Source organism: Podarcis raffonei, chromosome 14 (assembly GCF_027172205.1).
Source record: "Podarcis raffonei isolate rPodRaf1 chromosome 14, rPodRaf1.pri, whole genome shotgun sequence".
NCBI lineage: Eukaryota > Metazoa > Chordata > Lepidosauria > Squamata > Lacertidae > Podarcis > Podarcis raffonei.
In genome coordinates, this window is record NC_070615.1 from 30,208,716 (window position 1) to 30,230,035 (window position 21,320).

The 21,320-nt window shown below is 46.6% G+C and overlaps 1 protein-coding gene and 1 non-coding gene across 2 annotated transcripts in view; both read right to left on the reverse strand.

Annotated features, from left to right (window-relative positions):
• RAB26 (RAB26, member RAS oncogene family) overlaps positions 1 to 21,106 on the reverse strand; it is a 116,487-nt gene extending 95,381 nt beyond the window's left edge. The window contains exons 1-2 of the mRNA XM_053364663.1: positions 20,687 to 21,106; positions 16,045 to 16,155 (exon numbers count right to left, since the gene is read on the reverse strand). Coding sequence (XP_053220638.1) covers positions 16,045 to 16,155; positions 20,687 to 20,941 — 366 coding nt within the window. The 5' untranslated portion in view covers positions 20,942 to 21,106. The remainder of the gene's footprint in view (positions 1 to 16,044; positions 16,156 to 20,686) is intronic.
• TRNAA-CGC (transfer RNA alanine (anticodon CGC)) lies at positions 17,600 to 17,670 on the reverse strand. The gene has a single exon. It is a non-coding gene; the product is annotated as a tRNA-Ala (tRNA).
• Positions 21,107 to 21,320: the final 214 nt, after the last annotated feature.

Consider the following 21,320-nt stretch of genomic DNA (forward strand, 5'->3'; position numbering starts at 1 on the left):
ATCAGTATCTTGGAAGACAGCAACTCCATTCCAATTTACAGTTTGTATCATGCTTCTGGTAATATGAAATTTGCCAGTTGCTGGTATGTAAATTCTGTACGCCCCCTGCTGGTAGCCCATTAATTTTCCCTGGACACTACGTTCACCCAATTTCTGCTTAGCGGGATAATGCATAATTACATCTGAACCCCAAATGCGTAGGTATTTCAGATTAGGGCGTTTTTTAAACAGCTTCTCATAGGGGGTGACATCTAAACCAGAATGATAACTGCGATTTCTAACATAACAAAACGCATTAAGCGCTTCAGCCCAAAAGTCTTTGGGCAGATTAGCATCGTGCAGATACGTTTTAACCCCTGCCTGTAGGTCACGCTGCACAACTTCAACAAGCCCATTTTGCCAGGGACTTCGGGGGCAAGATAACTCATGAGTAGTCCCCTGCGCTTCCAGGAATTTCTCAAAATCCTCAAACAAATTCTCCACCCCGGTCAGAAAACAGGTTCTTAATAGGTTTGTTAAAGTGCGTTTTTACCCAGTTGCAAAAAACTTTGTACTTCTCAAATGCTTGGGACTTCTCAGCTATTGCATAAGTCCAACAATATCTACTATACTGGTCTATCAGAGTAAGCCAGTACTTAGAACCTCCTAATGATGGTGGGAGTGGCCCAACTAAATCACAGTGTACATGCTCAAATGGCTCAGTTACTTTCCTATCTGAGCACCTACCCTTGCGTGCAACCTTAATCTTATTCTTGCAACAGGATAGACATTGCATAAAGAATTTACATGGTTTTAAGTTGAGGCCATTAACAATATTCTTTGTCTTAATTACATCAGCAAAATTCAGGTGTCCCAGAATTCTGTGTGCCTCATGGACACACCCGGAATGTGGCCTTACATTCCTCAACCCCTGGCTTGACTGTGCTGCTCTGCAATTTATAGGCAATTGTGAGTAGGTGCGGAAATACAGTCTATATAAACCATCAGATTCCCGGGCATACAATAGACGTTTGTTCCCATCGAAAAACTCACACATTGACTTTAAGAAACGCACAGTTATGCCTTGACGAGCAAAGCACCTTACTGATAATAAATTGTCCACTGACGGGCAGTAAATGCAGTTCGCTATCGTAATGTTTAAAGAGTCAAGTTTAACAGTACCCCTGCCAAGCGACTGCAAGACTTGTGAATTGGCTAAATGTACATTACCAATTTCCTCTTCGAAAGAAATAAACAAGCTTCGATCATTGCAAACGTGCTGAGATGCTCCTGAGTCCACAACAAAAGACTTCCACTTGGCACGTTTAAGTCTTTTACGATCTGTTGTCCTAGCATGGAAAACTCGTGGCTCGTTTCTGTCTCTACTATACGATGTCGTCTGCTGGGCTGACAACCGTGACTGACGAACAGAAACAGGCTTGGGAGTACTTTGCTTTCTTTTGGATCTGCAGTCCTTTGCAAAATGTCCTTGTTTATTGCAGAACCAACAACGCTTTGCAGCTTTAAATGCAGTCGTATCACCACAGGTTTGCATATGGCGTTCCTCATTACTTCTGGAAATAGGAGTGCTTATGGCACAAGCCTCCCTTCTGTCCAACTCGCCCATTAATCTTGCCGTCACCCCTTCCACAGTTAATTGTGCTGGTGGAACGGCAGATATCTGGCTAGCTATACCATCAAAGTCCTCGTTAAGGGAACATAGAATGATAAAAACATACTGAATATCAGGTATCTCCATGTCCCTTCTAATTAATTCGCCACGTATTGCCTCCAGACGTCTCAAGTGTGCTGCCAAATCACCACCAGGCTGCAACTTCGTCTGGTACAACTGCTTGAAAAACGTCAATGCAGATGCTGACTCTTTTCTAACATGCACTGCTGCAAGACTGTCCCACATTTCTTTGGCAGTTTTCTTATTTCTTATATAGACTACTTGCTGGTCGCTGACTGCTAAATTAATTATCGCCCTGGCTTTTGCATCTGCTTTCGACCAAGCATTAGTCACAGGGTCAGGAGGGTCATCAGTTACATAGGTCCATACTTCTCTAGAGGTCAAAAGCGCCTCCACCCGAAAAGACCATAAACTATAGTTCTCATCTGTTAGCTGTGGGAAGACCAGAGCCTTCTCAGCTTCAGGAACCCGGTCAACCATTCTGGAACTCTTCCAGACCCACAGAACTACGCTAACAGGAGAAGGAGTTTTCAAACCTTTCTTAGAGTCCAAAAATATGCAGTCATCCACTCAGCAGCTGGGCCCATAACCAAAGATGTTGGCTGTTTGCAGTATGGTAACGCTGCAGAGAGCTTGCTGGGGAGATCATGCATTAAAAAGAATAAAGGACTCAAAAATAACTTAAACTAGGTTTTAATAAGAAAAACAAAAACTCCTTTTACACTAAATACATTAACAACCAAACCAGACCCAACCACCAACCCATCCCCCAGGGTAATGGGAGAGCTAGGTGCTGCTCCTTATATACTACACCCAAATGCTGACACACCTTAATCAAATACAACTCAGCAGCACCTGCTACGTTTCACAGCTGTAAAGCTGGGTCTCGTTATCTTACTCTGGCCCTTGCTCTGGCCCCTTAAAGACATACACATCAGGTGGAACAATGATGAACCTTTACATTTAAAGAAACCATTCAACATCCGCAACCCAAAAAAACGCAACCTGAAGCGGCTGCAACCCGAGGTATGACTGTATTATATCTAACAGATGATTGAATATTACTTTATCTGATATAAGTTGCCGTTCCATTTTAAAGTTATGTTTTCTTATGGCTTTTTGTATTAGATCAGATTACTCTATGACATGTGTTCCCTGTTGTATATTTTGTTGCTGTAAACCCCCTTGCGTATAGTAATATAGAAAGGCGGAATACAAATTAAAATGAAATGAAGATGCTGGACTAGAGAAGCCTCTGGCCCGGACCAGCAGCAGGGCTCATATTTTGCTCAGATTTCTCCTGAAACGGGGGGAACTCTTTACAGCAAAGCTGAAAAGGAACTCTCTGCACACCGTGGGATTTGCTGCTCAGCAGAGCATCGCTTGCAAAGCTTCTGCAAAGCTGATGCTTAACAGTTGTCACCAAAAGCAAACTGGAAGGCGGATAAAGGGACATAGTACAGTGGATACGGCACTGCTTTGCTTGCAGAAGGTCCCAAGGTTTGATCCCTGGCATCTCTGGGTTGGGTATTTAAAAACCTGGAGCACTGCTGCAAGTCAGTGTCAACAGCACTGAGGGGGATGATCAGTATAAGTCAGCTTCCTATGCTATTTCCTTGCAACACCCATTTTGAACACGCACATTTCCTAGGGCAAGAAAGAGCTTTCCTAGGAAAACACTACGTTTAAACTCAACCAGGCAAATAGGTCCACAAACGTCATTATTAGCCCACATTTTTCATAGTTCACATGCACCCTTGTTAACACATTGACAGCCTGGAAGGCAAATAAAAAAATACTCCCCCTTCCTCCTGTTTACAAAGGTTTCACTGCTTGTTCGCCTACAGGCAATCCTTCCTCTCCATGGGTGACCAGGAAAGCAGCTGTTATAATAATATTAATTTTAACCAGGCTTGGAACCCAACAAAGATAATTTAAGTGGTTTTCCTGTTGCCAGTCAGAACTGACGCAGCCGGGATCTTATCATTCAATCCTATAAATAAGACACACTGTATGCTTTCACCTAAATCAAACCCTTTTGTTATAGTATGTCCCTGGCTTCGGGGCTTTTGAAAAGAAACTAATTTGGCAGTGGGGTAAGAAATGTCCCCATAAGTTTTCAAAATGGTAGCTGGTAAGAATCAGGTGCATTTTATCAGGACTGCAGTTATTAAAGAAAGCACCCATTCCATCCACTCGTTTTTTAAAAAAGCACCTTATACAAGCATTAGACTTCCAAATGAAGGTTCGTTTACCTCCAAGGCACGAATAAACTGACTTGAAGAAGTGTGTGTGTGTGTGTGTGCGCTGCATTTGACATTTCTGACTTAGCAGTGAGTCACCTCCCAAGCACAAATAGTTACAGCAAGGGAAAAGTGCTAAATTTCTCCTGAGAGGAAGAGCAGGAAGGTGGACAGATGCGTAGAGATAGGACCTGAGCTACTAGCCAGGGGTCTAGTATGCAGATTAGCATATTAGCAAATATATTTGTGCATGGGTTTCTACACCTGCCCCACACATGAAAGGAGCTTGCCTTCTTGCAGTTTGTCCCCATGCCCCCAACTGTCGTGCAAATTACCAGCTGATCAACAGAGACTGCATATGGGCTTTTGCTGCAAATCCGGGGGAATGCAGAGAATGGCATGAGGCACAGATTTCACCTTCCTGAGAAACTCTGAGTTTGTGGTTGTGGTGGTTGTGTTTTAAGCAAAGAAACAGCAAGCTTTATTCCTTTCTGGCCCTGAAGGAAATTTCAGAAAGGTGGGCAACTAAGATTCCTAGGAATCACCTCTGCTGCAACAACACTCACTTATGCAAAGCAAAGGGAATAGTTCCATAATTTATACAAGTCACGGAATGCAGGATTCCATTTTTTTTTCTTCCCATCACAGAAAGTAGCCGATCGTTTGCTGTGAACACCTGTGCACCATCTCCAGGGGAGAATTTTGTCATCTGGAAAGGGCTGATCTCTCCCCAGGCATTTCAGAAAGGAAGGTTCTTGCGATAACCTGAAGGAGAGGAAGTCGCTGGCAGTAATTAAGATAGCTAATTAGTGTCGGAAGCTACAAATTAGACTTTTGTTATTCTTGGCGGAGAAGGCTCTGCATTGTCGTTGTCCCCCCCCCCCCATTCCATTCTTGTTTTCAAACTCACAGGGGAAGAGTTTGTTTTTCCAATTCAGCTCCAGCGCTTATCAGGACTACTAAGCAATCTTAATACCATTGTAATGAACACTCTTGCAAGTAGTTCTAAGAAAGGCCACAGCTCAGTGGCAAAGCACCTGCTTGGCATGCAGAGCGCCACGGGCTCAATTCTCCAGCATCTCCAGGCAGGGCTGGGAATGACTCCCTGGAAAGATGCTGCCAATCAGTGTCAACAATACTAAGCTAGGTGGGCCATGAGTCTTGAAGGTGGCTTCTGTCCTGGGCCAGGAATTGGCTTTACCTGCTGAGCAGCAGCCTGAAGGAGCAGGAGGCACAGTGAATTCACCCACTGCTGATCAGCCTTCTTGCTCCTGATGTGAACCAGCTGGCTCCAGCTTTCTTAAGCAGGGTTTCCAGCCTCATTAGGGCCAGGGCCTTTTCAGTACTCATCTAGGGCTAGGGCCTTTTCAGTACTGGCCCCGACTTGGTTGAACGCTCTGTCACAAGAGACTAGGGTCCTTGACATCTTTCCGCAGGGCCTGCAAGACAGAGCTGTTCCGTCTGGCCTTTGGTTTGGACTCAGTCTGACCCTTATGTTTCCCTCCCCTTATGGTTTTGATTTATGGGCTACTTTTAAAATGAGGCTGCATTTTAAATTGCATTTTAACCTGTATTTTAAATTGTTTGTTTTTTTCCTATTATGTTTTTACTGTAATTTTACTGGTATTACCCACCCTGAGCCTGGCTCTGGCAGGGGAGGGCGGGGCATTGCCAGTCAATGCAAACAATACTGAGCCAGATAGGTCAATGTTCTGACACTGTATAGTGAAGGACCGTAGCTCAGTGAGTAGAATATCTTCTCTGCAGTCAATAAAGGCTCAATGTCATGGACTTGTTGGATGCAGAGGAATGGCTGGGGAACCCCCAAGGGAAGAAGACAAAGAGCCTGGGGACTGGTGGTGGGATGATGATGAGTGGTCAGAGGGAGAAGAATGGGAGGAAGAGGTGTCAGAAGCTGAAGAGGCAAAGGGACTTAGTACAGGCATAGGCAAACTCAGCCCTCCACAGGTTTTGAGACTACAGTTCCCATCATCCCTGACCACTGGTCCTGTTAGCTAGGGATGATGGGAGTTGTAGTCCCCAAACACCTGGAGGGCTGAGTTTGCCTACGCCTGGCTTAGTGAGCTGGGAGAGTCTGTGGTAGAGAGAAGCCCAGAATCAGAGGCAGCAGCTGAAGCAGGAGAGGAGGGAGGCCAAGAGGCAGAGATGAATCAGGCTGGTGAAGAAGCACGGGTGTCTCCCCCATCTGCTGCAAAAAGCTCCCCTCCACCCTCATAGGGGCAAGAGCTACGGAGAAGAGTTGTTGTGCTCTTTAGCCTGGCACTCCTGAGTGGATCCTGTTTCTTTTATAGAGTTAACTTCACTTACTCCATGTGGTTTATTGCTGGCTCGCTTCTGACACCCAGGTTAAACTTCTGGCATCTCCAGATAGGACTAGGAATTACCCCTTGCCTGAGAGCCTGGAGTCAGTGTAGACAATACTGAGCTGGATCATTGGTCTGACTCAGTACAGCTTCCTATGTTCCTAGCAGATGATAAACAAACTAGGCACTTAAGTCCTAAACTAAGGCTTGTTACTGTGCTGCAGGAAGACTGCTAGCAGGTCATGAGAAATTAAATTTAATCAAATGCTCCAGTGAGCCCCAAAGCTCTCCACTTGCAGTGCTTCTGCATGATTCACTGGCCTGCCTCACTTTGCCTCTGGGACACAAGAGCCTAGAGAAATTAGGAAAGGGAGTCAGCTGGAGGAGACAGGCAGGGTGGGGAACTGACAGACAGAGGTAGTATCTTTGCCACTCTGTCAAAAATTAGAAAGCACGAACACTCAGATACACATCCTTCAGAACCATGGACAGGTCTCAGGCATGGGAAGACTCGCTTTAACAAGCTCACCTTTGTCAACCTGGTGTCCTCAAGATGCTTTGGACTACAACTCCCATCAGTCCCAGCCGGCATGGTCAATGGTCTGGGGTGATGGGAGTTTCAGTTCAGCAACACCTGGGAGGGCACCAGGTTAGCCATTCCTGCTTTGCAGTCATGATGGCTAGAAGCATGCTCTGTATGTTAGAGTGAAAGTTAAGCCCCCAATAACCAGATGTCGCCCTTTGCTTGCTATGCAAGTACACTTGCACACAGATTCTAAATCCTGCAAATTCTGAACCCATTACTTCAAACACATCTCTTCTCCGCGTTCCAGCAGTGAGACAAGAAAGAGTTAGCTACAGGCTTCAAATCTAATAATTCATTCTAGGGATGTTTCTTCGTTATCCAGACACTTGTCTGTGTCTTTGCAAATTAGTCATTCCAAGTGTGCATTTTGGTGTTTCAGTATCTCTCCTCTTAAATCAGGCAAGAACACAATTTGATTCCTCCATGGCACTCTCCGCGCTGAATAATTCAGATTCGTGCGGGGAGGGTTACAGAATGCCTGGATGGCAATCTTATGCAATCCCGCTTGCTGAATATTTGCTAATTTCATCCTTCTGATTCTCTCCCCTGACCCCACCCTCACCTTACCCCTTCATCATCAGACTGTTTGTAATGGCTGGACAGTTTTTGCATTGAAAAAACTTCCCACCAGAGAAATGTCTTATAGTTCCTCGGGCATGGGCAGCGGAAGAGGGTGCCTTGCACCTCAACCCAAGCAGGCCTAGATCTGGCCAAGTGCCTGGAAAGGAAACTGCCTGGGATCCCACCCCACAAAAAGCAAGCCATTCTCTAGTCCATATTAGAAAGACAGGGTGAAAATAAAATAAATATATTCCCATCCCCATCCCTCAACATACTAGGCAAGAGACTGAAAAGCACAAGAGAGCTCAGTCAAGCACCCCCCATATTTTGTCACAAATACTGACTTTGGAGAGGTGGAGGGAAAAATACTTCCTTTTTAAAAAATGTGATAACTTCTCTAGTTGAGATTTGTTAACGGACTCTACATCCTCCATGCATAACAATGCAAGAGCATAAAAAGCAACTGCTGGATCAGGCCTGTGGCCCATCTAGTCCAGCATCCTGTTCTCACAGTATCCAGCCAGAAGCCCCAGTTGAAAGCCTGTGAGCAGGACCCGGGCACAAGAGCAACTCTCCCCTCCTGTGGTTTCTAGCAAATGGTATTCAGAAGCATTGCTGCCTCCAATTGCTGAGACAGAGCATAGCCATTATGGCTAGTAGTCATCAGTAAGCCTCTCCTCCACACATCTGTAAGCACAGCACAATATTGCCAACAATGTCCACCTCAGCCTTCACCAATCAGATGTTATGGACTACAACTCCCATCACATCCCACACAGCATGGACCATGGTCAGGGATGATGGGAGCTTTGCACAACCCTAAAAGGTAAAAAACGGTAAAGGACCCCTGGACAGTTAAGTCTAGTCAAAACTGATTATGGGGTTGTGGCACTCGTCTCGCTTTCAGGCTGAGGGAGCCGGTGTTTGTCCATAGACAGCTTTCTGGGTCATGTGGCCAATAGGACTAAACCGCTTCTGGTGCAATGGGACACCATGATGGAAACCAGAACGCACGGAAATGCCGTTTACCTTCCCGCCACAGCGGTACCTATTTATCTACTTGCACTGGCGTGCTTTCGAAATGCTAGGTTGGCAGGAGCTGGGACAGAGCAATGGGAGCTTACCCCATTGTGCAGATTTGAACCGCCAACCTTTTGACTGGCAAGCCCAAAATAACATGGTGAGTGGTACAGAAAAGTTTCAGGTAACAGAAATCAACACAAGTCTATGAAAATTAATAGCACCGGTAAGTTTCTACTAGCTCACTTACATCAGTGTAAGTCATTTGGAGCTCATCCCCAGATTAAAAGGGCACCCCCCAAAAAAACCCCATCCCCCCCCCAATGGTACTCTGTTAATCTGGAAGCTTTATTCTTATGGCAGGAGGAGCATCAATTCACAATCTCAGCTTGGTGCCTCTTCAAAGCCTTCAAAAAGTCAAAGATGAGGGTGGTGCTGATACTTTTGTCACTCTGCTATCTCCCATTTATGGAGAAAGTGTTAATTTATTTCACTTTCCATTATGCAAGGAATCAAACAGTTCAAACCTTGTCAGTCAGCCTATTGATGCGTTAATTAAGGCCTAGGCAGAGCCAGAGAAGCTCAATCTTCCCTGATAGAGGCACCGCTTTTGCCGTGGTGGAAAAACAAATTAAAGGCACAAAACACAGGCAGACGGAAGGTCCCCCTTGTGCCACCGAAGCAAGCCTCACCTGTTCTGCAACTCATATCGGGACAGGAACAATGGGCAATTGCAGCTGTCCGACATAAACAAGTGAAACTCTCCAGTTCATAAGCCAATGTGCAAATCCCAGAAATGAGCATCAGGCACTGGGCTGCTGCAGAAAGGACAAGCAGAATGGCAGAGCAGCCTTCCCCAAGCTGGTGCCCTCCAGAGGCATGGACTACCACTCCCATCAGCCCCAGCAAAGCCATGGCCTGAGACCAAGTCAGACAGCTGGCCCATATAGCTCAGTACCGTTGACACTGACTGGCAGCAGCTCTCCAGGGTTTTCAGTCTCGGGAAGAGCTTCTGGATACTGTTTAGTGCCTGCACCCAAATCACCACTCCGCACATTGCAGGGCGCAAACACAGGGGCCCTTCTGCTGTCTCCTGCTGCCACCAGCCCCCCACCCTCTGCTTCAGACAATCCTGGAAATGCTGGGGAAAGAATTGCAAGCTATCCTATTGCCTGCCACCAGCAGAAGTAGGCCGCCAAACGGTATCCCAATCAATAATTCATAGAATATGAAGACAAATTTTTGTTTGGGATTGGCTTGTCGCAACAGCGAAGAAATCTGTCCCAGATAATTGCATGGTACACAACACTGGCAACTGCCTTTAATGAAACGAGGGCTTAAAAGCAACCATCCCACCGAGCTAAATATCTGCTACACCAGAGGCAGGGAACATTTTGCAGGCTCCCTTCTGGGCAAGCTTGCAGGACCAGTGAAGGATGTGGGCCTGGGAGAGAGAGAGGGGTCCAACTTGGGGAGAGTTATTGAGGGCCACACAGAAAGGTCCAGAGGGCCTGATGGTTCCCATCCCTGTCTCACACACATTCTGTAACAAGGAAGTAAGATGACTCGAAGACAGAGATTGAGATCACAGAATCGTAGAGTTGGAAGAGACCATAGGGATCATCTAGTCCTAGGGATCCGGCCCAATCACCTTCTAAATCAGGCCCGCGGAACGTCCAGGAATCGGCATGTTTTTACATGAGTAGAATGTGTCCTTTTATTTAAAATGCATCTCTGGGCTATTTGTGGGGCCTGCCTGGTGTTTTTACATGAGTAGAATGTGTGATTTTATTTCAAATGCATCTCTGGGCTATTTGTGGGGCAAAGGAATTCATTCCCCCCCCCAAATATAGTCTGGCCCCCCACAAAGTCTGAGGGGCAGTGGACTGGCCCCCTGCTGATACTAGTCCAACCTCCTGCAATGCAGGTATATGCAGCTGTACCAAACAAGGATTGAACCTGCAACCTTGGCATTATCAGCATGAACCTGCAGCCTTGGCATTATCAGCACCACGCTCTAATCCAACTGAGCTATCCAGGTGTTGCTATACCATTGCCGATCGCCATGGGACTTTTGGGTTTGGGGTTGGGTTTTTGGAAGACACCTGTGCGTGAATTTGTTTTATGTGTGTAGATCAGTGCACACTGACCAATGCACAGTCTTGGCAGTAGGGCTCTGTTCTGATGGCATGAAGTAGTCACAACAAACCAGTAGATTCCTATCTGCTGCAGCCTTCATCTGCCTTCACAGCCGTTGTAACATATCGCTTGTTATCATCTGCCTGTTCTGCCATTGAGGACTTCTTGGATCATTCTTTGTCTGGCTCCTTCCCTTTGACCTTACCGCCTTGGGTGACCCTGCTGGGAGTTCGAGATTCCCAACGGCTTCACTCACAAGGGTCATAGGAACATGCAAGCCCACTCATCACGACAAAGTGATGATCCAGCGAGTGGGACTTCATTGGACTGGTCATGTTGTGCGATGTCTGATGATCGTCTTCCAAAGCAACTACTCTATTCTGAACTTAAAAATGGAAAGTGTAATGCTGGTGGTCAACAAAAGGGGTTTATAGACTGTCTCATGGCAAATCTTAAAAAATGTAGTATTGTTGTTGTTTAGTCGTTTAGTCGTGTCCAACTCTTCGTGACCCCATGGACCAGAGCACGCCAGGCACTTCTGTCTTCCACTGCCTCCCGCAGTTTGGTCAGACTCATGTTTGTAGCTTCGAAGACACTATCCAACCATCTCGTCCTCTGTCTTCCACTTCTCCTTGTGCCCTCCATCTTTCCCAACATCAGGGTCTTTTCCAGGGAGTCTTCTCTTCTCATGAGGTGGCCAAAGTATTGGAGCCTCAGCTTCACAATCTGTCCTTCCAGTGAGCACTCAGGGCTGATTTCCTTAAGAATGGATAGGTTTGATCTTCTTGCAGTCCATGAGACTCTCAAGAGTCTCCTCCAGCACCATAATTCAAAAGCATCAATTCTTCGACGATCAGCCTTCCTTATGGTCCAGCTCTCACTTCCATACATCACTACTGGGAACACCATAGCTTTTACTATACGGACCTTTGTTGGCAAGGTGATGTCTCTACTTTTTAAGATGCTGTCTAGGTTGGTCATTGCTTTCCACCCAAGAAGCAGGCGTCTCTTAATTTCGTGGCTGCTGTCACCATCTGCAGTGATCATGGAGCCCAAGAAAGTAAAATCTCTCACTGCCTCCATTTCTTCTCCTTCTATTTGCCAGGAGGTGATGGGACCAGTGGCCATGATCTTCGTTTTTTTGATGTTGAGCTTCAGACCATGTAGTATAAACACTGACAACTGGGAAACACTGGCCTGCGAGTGCTCCAGTTGGAGAACAGCCTTTACCAAAGGGGTCATGGGCTTTGAAGACACTCGAACTCAGGATGCAAGGGAGAAACGTGCTAGGAGGAAGGCATGCTTGGCAAATCCACACCGTGATCAGCTCCCAACTGGAAACCAATGTCCCCACTGTGGAAGGATGCATGGATCCAGAATTGGCCTCCACAGTCACTTACGGACTCATTGTTAAAACAGTGTTTATGGAAGACAATCTTACTTGGCTATGAGTGATCGCCGAAGAAGAAGAAGAAGAAGAAGAAGAAGAAGAAGAAGAAGCAGCAGCTATACCATTGTTTGTTTTTTCCTTATTTCTAATTTACCATCATAGTCAGTTTACTTTTTCCAGCTTTTAGGAAACATGGTTGAAAGACATCCAGAGGGGAAACTGTGTTAAGTTTGTTGCAGGAAAAACAAGAAAGCCTCTTCTTTCACCTTAAAGACTTACAAACCTGTTCTGTGAATGGCCACAGTTACTTACATAATTGCAAGCGTCTGCACTTTTCTTCATTTCATGTCCTTCTGATCTTAATGCTTTAAATCCCCACCTACTCCCCCAAAAACATGCAAAGAGATTCCTGTAACTCAGAATGATATTTCACACATCTGATAAAATGGATTGTACTTCACAAAAGTTTGTACTGCAGTGGATTTAAGGTGCCACAAGACTTGTTTATGGTTTGAGAACTTTGGCAAGTCATCCATCCAATTTTATTCGCCTGCCACAAGCCCGCAGAAAATAAAACACCAAAATCATACAACTACTAGCATAAAATGAGTTGAAGGATGTGGCATATATATAACACAGGGGAGAGAAAATCCACCTAAACTGCACGTGAAGTTGACAAAATCTTTGACAAATTTTTGTATGTGCACAACTGAGTAAATAACTGGGGACAATGCTTATGTTAACACGCCCATAGAGTCTAGAAATACGAAAGGCATTTATCACAAAGATCACATACACTTCAGGTACTGGAAATTTATCACTGGAGAACGGCTAGGAACATAACTGTCCCACCCTCCACAAATCAGCCAAAATCTCCCATGAGGAACAAGGAAACTGGCTGCAAGACCTCTCCAAATGAAAGGGCTTTGGGGAGCTCAACAAAATCAACTGAGTCCCACTCTGTCAAGGGATCAGCTACTATAAAAAACTGCCATTTCACTGGGAATTCTTTTTTAGAAAAGCACAGCAGGAAGCCAGCACATATATCCTTGCTGGTACGTAAAATTGGCATGTAAAAAAAAAAATTGTTTTCCAGTTGTTTTAATATACTTAACAGTTCTGTATTTATTTATTTATTTATTTTATCTCATAAAATCTATGCACCCTTTGATTGTAAAAACTCAAAGCGGTTTACGAAGAGAACAAAACAATAAAATTATCCCTGAAAAAAACTCTTTAAGGCATTCAAAAGATAAAATCAGCAATAAACTAAAATCAGATTAAAACAAACACCAACATTCTGCACTGCCTAAGTAGGCTTGAGAACAGTGAAGGTGCCTGTCTGATGTCAAGTGGCAAGGAGTCCCAGAGGGTGGGTGCTGCCGTGCTAAAAGATTCCTTACAAATGCAAAGTGAGTGCTATATGGCAATTGAAACAGTGCCAGTTCTGCAGATCAAAGCAGTTGAGCAGGCACATATGCGGGAAGGTGGTCTCACACAGGTAAGCTGTTTTATGCTTTTATTAGATTGTAAATCACTTTGGGCTGCCCCACGGAGGGTGATTCATAAATGAAACCAATACGCTCCACACATATTTCCAGATCTAGCTGCATTTGCAGGTCCTAATCACCGCAGGGGAGATTTCATAGCAAAGCCTTCCATGGGCAACCAGCAGACAGGGTTGCAACCATTGCTGGGGGGCAGGGAGAGAGAGGAAATCTGGTGCTGGCTGGCCAGCTTCCTTGCAACTTGAAAGAGACTCTCATCACACCAAAATCCTCTTAAAGAGGAATGAGAGATCTGAAGAGATACTGCAGGGGGGGACGGGAAAGAGAGCAAGAATAAAAAGCAGATGCTACTAAAAGGGAAAAAGCTCGTGTTCTGTATCTCCGCGACTCCAGAACGCTCCGTGATGCAGTTCGTAAGAAACTGACAAGGTCACACCATTGATGGTAGGTAGGGCCATGCACACTGTGTGTGTTCCAGCCACTTAGCTATTTATAAAATGTGCATGTTGCTTCTCTAGCTAAAACACAAACCATTTAAAAACACAAAAGGCAATAGGAAAGAGTGCAGTTAAAAAATTAAAAAAGAAAAGTCTAAAACATGGTAAAAGCACTTGCTTTTCATGTAGAAGGTGCCAGGTTCAATTCCTGGCATCTTTAGGTCAGGTTGCAAATATCCAACCCCCATCCCCAATTGAAAACCTGGAGAGCTGCTGCAAGTTAAGAGTCAAAAAATCGTTCGTCCTGAGAGACAAATGAGTGCTGGAAACCACAGGAGGAGAGAGGGCTCTTGTGCTCTGGTCTGGCTTATAGGCCTCCCTTTGGGGCATCAGTTTGGCCACTGTGAGGACAGGATGCTGGACTAGACGGGCCTGATCCAGCCAGCTCTTCTTATATTCCTATGTGGACGACTTAAAGGGAGGCCAGGCAAAGAATCACAACAGGCAGACTTAATCAGCCAGTTCCATTCCATTCCTTACAGTATTTATATACAGGGATGTGGGGGAGAAACACCATCACCAAGGCCTCATGGGTCTGAGATGGCTGAGAACGGTATGTAAAGCGGTACTGGTACACAAAATGTATTTGTATATTTTTTGTTATTTATTTTATGATACTACACTACACCACCTCAGAACGCCCACATAATAGATAGTCTCATCACTATAAATAGAATAAGAGAGGGTTTTTTGTTTTTGTTTTAAAAAGGCAAATGTTCAATTCAGAGTCATCCACCCAGATGGACCTGCTTGAAGCAAACCCATGTTTGAACAAACGGTTTTCTTCCAAGAGAGAAGGGTTTCAGCATCTTCCTAACCACATCACAACTTCAGTTATGACATTTGCAACTGAGAACATGCGCTAACTAGCATTCCCGGCAGGTACTTTCAGACCCTGGGCTTTTAAGGTATTACAAGCCACAAGTATTATTACTTCAGCTGTGAAACCCACAATTCACTTTCCTCTCATCTTCACAACCGACACCACCATTCCGTGCTTTACAACAGCTTCCACACCCCTGACACTGCAGTAAAAAAGCCAATTCCGATAAGAAGGAAATACTCTGAACACGAGCAGTTTCAAAAATCCACTTAAGCCATAGCACCTTCAGGACTACAGGAATAAAACAGGTCTTGCTTCCCTGGCAATAAGTGTTGGAGGAAAGAACAGTAAGGAGAATAACAAATAGCACTAAATAAAGACTTGTTTATTGCTAGCTGCCCAGAGAATACATTTACTAATAATGCATTTTTAAAGTAAAAAACAATGAAGTGAGCATCCATAACCATGTTCATGGCAAGCTTGCCCCAAACTAGAAACGTAAGAAAGATTAAACAGAAGATCTTGCATCAACCAGCATCAGTCCCAGTGGGCCTTGGCAGGCCATCAACGGCTCAAGGTGCTGTTGTTGGATCTGGTTTGCTGCTCCATGAGTGGTCCTTTCAGTTCCCCCTTGGTTACGTGGCCCTGGACTTCTGCTCCAAGATCAAGCCCTATCTGCAGTACCGACATTCACAAACTCATTGCAAAATGTATAATGAGAACATTTGCTTCCCCTAATTGTAAAATCCAGGAAAATGGGAGGTCATTTACAGAGCAAAAGAACAACACACTCTCTGATCTGGCAACAACTGAGTGCCCTCAGAGGTCCTCCAAACACACAACCCTTCAGAGCACCAGCTTCGAATGGAAAGAGTTTCTTTTGCACACTAGGCAGGTGTCGTTTGCCATCCTTACAGCACCACGGTGACTATCAACATGGCCAAACCACCAACAAAGTGGCAGGAGAGCTCCCCACATTGGTCCGTGACCATCTCATGCAATCACCGAGGGCTGCCGGCTCTTGGTAAAAGGCAGGGAATAGACAGATTGGGCCTACAGGGTGCCAGCCACCAAGACAGCCTCCTGCCCCCCAGTCACACTGAAATAAAACAAAAGCCATCGCATAAGACACAGTTCCTATAAGGCTGAAGCAGCAAATGAACATCCGGGTGGCTTAGGCCTCCCTGTTCATGTGGATTCTTGACTCTCCGACCCACAAAATGTTATGAAGTCAGGCCTGTGAAGCTGAAGCAAAGAAACAAAGCCGTAAGATCTCCTTACCCTGAAATCAATGCCCACTGTAGAGATGAAGCTGCCAGCCAGGAAAGCACCATCCTTGAACCGCACCAGCAGGCAGGTCTTGCCAACCCCGGAGTCGCCAACCAGCATCACCTAAAGAGAAAAGAACAGGCATGGAGGGGTGGGGATTAGAGCTTAATAAGCCCGTTTTACTGCTAGTGACCTGGAGCCACAGAGCTCTATCTTCTGGGCTCTCTGCTTCTAGCAATGGCCATAGCTAGGGGGTGGTGAGGTGGGCCCCCACCAGGGGCACAGGTGACTGGGGACGCAAAACCGGCTAAAAAAAGTCCATAAATATAAATATTGATTATTGCCTCATAAGAAATGGTTTTAAATAGAGGGTGAATTGAATGGGGGGTTGGAGGAGAGGCAGAAAGAAGAGCTGATTTGTCTGTGGCTAGGGGGTGCAATCTGGATGGTTCTACCAAGGGCGCAAGATCACCTAGCTACGGCTCTGCTTCTAGCGCACCAGACTCAGACTGTGAATGGATAACACTGGGGCAAGGTTGGGGAACCTCAAATCCAGGGGTCCAATACAATCCTCAAACCACATTCTATACTACGACTATTACTGCATTGATATCTGCCCCCCGACCCTCAGCCTCTGGCTTGCCTAGTTAGTGCTGGCCCTCTTAACACAATTCCAGCTCCTTATAGAGAGAACTCATCTATCAGTGCCTCATAATCAACTCTCTCTCCTGGCAGTTTAAACCTATCTACGTGCCAGACAGGCTGCAAGTTTTCTGCTGGGCACACAGCGGCTCTGGGCTGGAATCAGAATCGTGACCTGACGGACTTTGATAGAATTCATTGCTCTGGCCCCAGTTATTTCAGTGGCCTGTCAGACAACATTTATAGCAGCCACCCCCAACTTGGCACCTCAGTTGTTTGGTGCTCTACCTCCCATCAGTCTCAGCCAGAGAGTTGTAGTACCACTGTTGGAGGGTGCCAGTTCTGGGAAGGCTAGTTCAGAGCAGCATTGCACAGCAGCCCACATCCTGAACTCAATATATTATTTCAAGCAGGGGCTTCTACATACACACATAATTTTATTGGTATGCCACCTTTCCATATGTTAAAATCATGCCCAAGGCAGCTTACGGCATGAAAAAAATACATAATTAGGAAAAAAAATACACAATTAGAAACATAATTAGTTTACATAATAAACAATATAACATCAAAAACCACACATGCAAATAGAAACAACGCCCACATAAATCATAATTAAGATTTAAAATTAAGGATACAAAAATTAATATCAATAATAACACAACACCAACACCAATAAGAGTCTGTTCAGCTGCTTTTGTAGCTGGAGTCAGTCCCTCACTCCCAGACCTGGTGGAGGAAATCCAGCAAGGTAGGAAGCAGATCTTCCAGGGTTCATAGCCAGGACCGTCTCTGGCTACCTAGAACTTTGTAAGGATGTAGGATGCTTATACTGAGTCAGAGAACTGGTCCATGTAGCTCAGTACTGTCCAGTGACTGGCAGAGGCTCTCCAGGGTTTCAGGAATGGACATTCCCAGTCATACTTGCAGATGCCAGGGATTGAACCCGGGACCTTCTGCATGCGAAGCAGATGCTCTACCACTGAGCCAAGGTGCTTTCCCCAAATACAGTGGTACCTTGGGTTAAGTACTTAATTCGTTCCGGAGGTCCGTACTTAACCTGAAACTGTTCTTAACCTGAAGCACCACTTTAGCTAATGGGGCCTCCTGCTGCCGCTGCGCCGCCGGAGCCTGATTTCTGTTCTTATCCTGAAGCAAAGTTCTTAACCTGAAGCACTATTTCTGGGTTAGCGGAGTGTGTAACCTGAAGCGTATGTAACCTGAAGCGCATGTAACCCAAGGTACCACTGTACAATGAGAACTCAATGAGCCCTACTTCCAGGTAAATCTGTATAGGATTAGCTTGTGGGTCACTCTCATGTTATTTAAGAAATGTAAAAACTGAGTTCTGCTGGGTCAGGCCAAAGGAGCCTATCTAGTCCAGCATCCTGTTCTCACAGTGGCCAACCAGTGGGAAACCTGCAAGCAGGACCCAAGCACAACAGCCTTCTCCTCAATCGTGTTTCCAGCAACTGGCTTTCAGAGGCATATGTTCTCCAACACTGGAGGGAGAGCCTAACCATTGTGGCTGGTAGCCATTGATACTCTTATCCTCCATTAATTTGTTTGATCCTAATTTTCTGAACTCTGTAGTTTCTGTTACATAAGAAGCAGTTTTATACAAAGTCCGACCATTGATCAATCTGGCTCAGTATTTTCTGCAACATCTCTCCAGGGCTTCAGAAAGCAATGATTCCTCACACTACCTAGACATGCTGGGACTGAACCTGGGACCTACTCCATGTGGAGATGCTCTACCACCGAGCTATGGTGGTTGGACTAGATGACCCTCGGGTCCCTTCCAACTCAAGAATTCTATGGTTCCAAGACCCTTCTCTAAGGCACAGAAAGTAAGTTATGAAATCCTTCTCACAGGCACAAGACGACTCTCTAAACTGCAGTCCTAGGAAACCGATCACCAGCCTCACTCGCTCCATGATTTAACTTGGCAATCACTTTTGCTTGCAGGTGGGCTATTACACATTGCAGAAAAAGTATGGTGGTATTCGTTTCAAAGGCTAATTCCATATTTTGTGCAACCTGCCACAGACATTTACGTATGTGCAAACGTGTAGTAAACGTGCAGACAGGCAAACCATGCAGCTGCCGGCACATTTACTACATCTGCATGCCTGTTTTGCACATTTGCTACATGTTTGCACATTTACTACATTTGTGAAACGTATAGTAAACATGCAAACAGCTGTCAAGCATGTAGTAAATGTGCCAAACAGGCATGTTTTAAAATATTTGTTTGCTTTCTAATATTTTAAATTGTTTTTAACTCTACATTTAATTGTAAACGTATCTTATTGTGTTTTATGTGCTCTGGTTACTGGTATGCAAACATGCAGTAAATGGGATACCTGAGTGCCCCACCAGAGCCCTTCAAATATTTCAGAAAACAGGGAGTCAACCCACAGCCAAAGGTGTACTGCAACCCAGAACTTTTCTGTCAATCATGCCTGACTGAGTATCTCAACTGCATCTCAGCAGTATAGGCAGGCCTGCTGTGAAAAGGGCTAAGGAGGAACACTCAGCACACACCCCTTCACTTTCACTATTGTTGCTTTTAAACAACTTTCTAAACTGAAAAAGGAAATGAAAGAGAAGGACTGATTGGCAGAGAATACCCCTCACAGCTGAGTACTGCCATTCCCACAACATTTTCCCCAATTCTCTCCAGGGACCAGGAGCCCAGAAACTTCTGTAGGGCCACAGCCCCCCTCCCCTGATCTAGGGCTCAGCCCCTGAAACCCTGACTCCAGGACTCACACATGAGACATATTGAGTGACAACAGTCATTCTGAGCATGTGCAGAGCAATTTCCATTCCTGCACACCTGCAATAGGGGAAGAGGCTTTCTTTCTGGCACCTTTCCTATATAACCTCTCTCTGCTTTGGAGAGCAGCCCTCTCCTGTTAAGCAGCTAGACCTCAAGATCACAGGAAGACAGGGATGCAAAAAAGGGTGATGGAGAGGCAGTGTGGTGTAGTGGTTAAGAGCGATAGACTCGTAATCTGGTGAACCGGGTTTGTGTCCCCGCTCCTCCACATGCAGCTGCTGGGTGACCTTGGGCCAGTCATACTTCTCTGAAGTCTCTCAGCCCCACTCACCTCACAGAGTGTTTGTTGTGGGGGAGGAAGGGAAAGGAGATTGTTAGCCGCTTTGAGACTCCTTCGGGTAGTGATAAAGTGGGATATCAAATCCAAACTCTTCTTCTCTTCTTCTTTGTCACAAGACATTATGACGACCATGCACAATCCTAACCATGCCTATCCTACTGAATTCATTGGGGTTTACTCCAGGCAAGTGGGGCTAGGGCTGCAGCCTTAAGCAGCTTTGGGGGGGGGGTAGAAAAAGACAGGCAGACAGAGAATCAGATGAAATCCTGGGTAATGTCTAACAGCTGCCATCTTCCCTACCAGGAACCTCCAAATAGAGAGGCAGTCTACCAGCAAACACCCACATCCCGGAGGCAAAGCAACAGGTGTTCTCCATAGGAGTCCCATAAATATGCAGCTGATGGGTGACTAAACACCTCCCCCTCCAACCAGCTGGACTCCTCTCCTGGGGCTTATCTGAGACTCAAAACAAGCTTGGTTTGAACCCCTCTTCTGCAGGAGGGGGCCAGCTTTGCAGAACGCAGCACCGCAAGACACCCCAAGGCAAAAGGTGCATATGGAAAGGGGCTTAATTGCCAAACGGGTCATTGGCAACAGGTGTGTGTAAGTTTTTACTTTCTCAGAATTCCCCCCCCCCCCACCGCGCCAAAATAAATCTAATTTGAATGAGCTGGCGAGATACAGCCTGGTTTTCTGATGTCCTGAACCCCCCCCCCCCCAAAAAAAAAGACGCCGCCACCCTCCACGGCTCTGGGAGCCCTCTTGGCTCAAGTCTCCAAGCGCCTTTACGCACCCGCGGGACGGCCTGGGGCGCCTCGCTCGCTCTCTCCACCCGCCGCCCCGGGTCTGGTTCCCCCTCCCCGACGGCGCCGAGCTCCGGAGCTCACCTTGAAGGCGACGTCGTAGAACTCGCCGCTGGAGCTCAGCGAGGGTCGGCTGGGCAGCGCCGCCCCGTTGGCAGTGGAGGAGCCGGCGGCGGCGGGGGCTGGGGCGCTCCGGGCTCCTGCTCCGGCTCCAGCAGCGCCCTTGGGGGCTGCCGTCGGCGCCGCGCCCCGGGAGCCCTGGCCGGGCAGGGCAGAAGAGGGCGCCGAGGCGGTGCCGGCGCCGCCGCCCTTGGTCTTGGGGCTCTTCTTTCGGGACATGCTGCTGGCTCAGGCAGGGCGCCCGCCTCACCGCCGGCTCCCGCCGGGCAGCTCCCGCGCGCTCAGCAACCTCTCCAGCGGCAGCAGCGGCAGCAACATCCCCGCCTGCCTCGCTCGCTCCCTCGCAGCCGCTGCCGCTCGGTCCGTCGATCCGCGCGTCCGGCCCCGCCTGCCGCTCCCGGCGCGTCTCCGCCGCTAGGGGCGCCCGAATTCACTCACGCCGTGAAGTCGTGGGGGGGGGGGAGCCAAGCCACTGCCAGGCTTTTCTGCTGCCCCAGGAAATACACCTGGGTGAAGGTGAGCTGAGACCGGGGGGGGGGGAGTTCTTTATTTAATATATTTGTGTCTTGGTTTTAAGAACATAGGAAGAGCCTGCTGG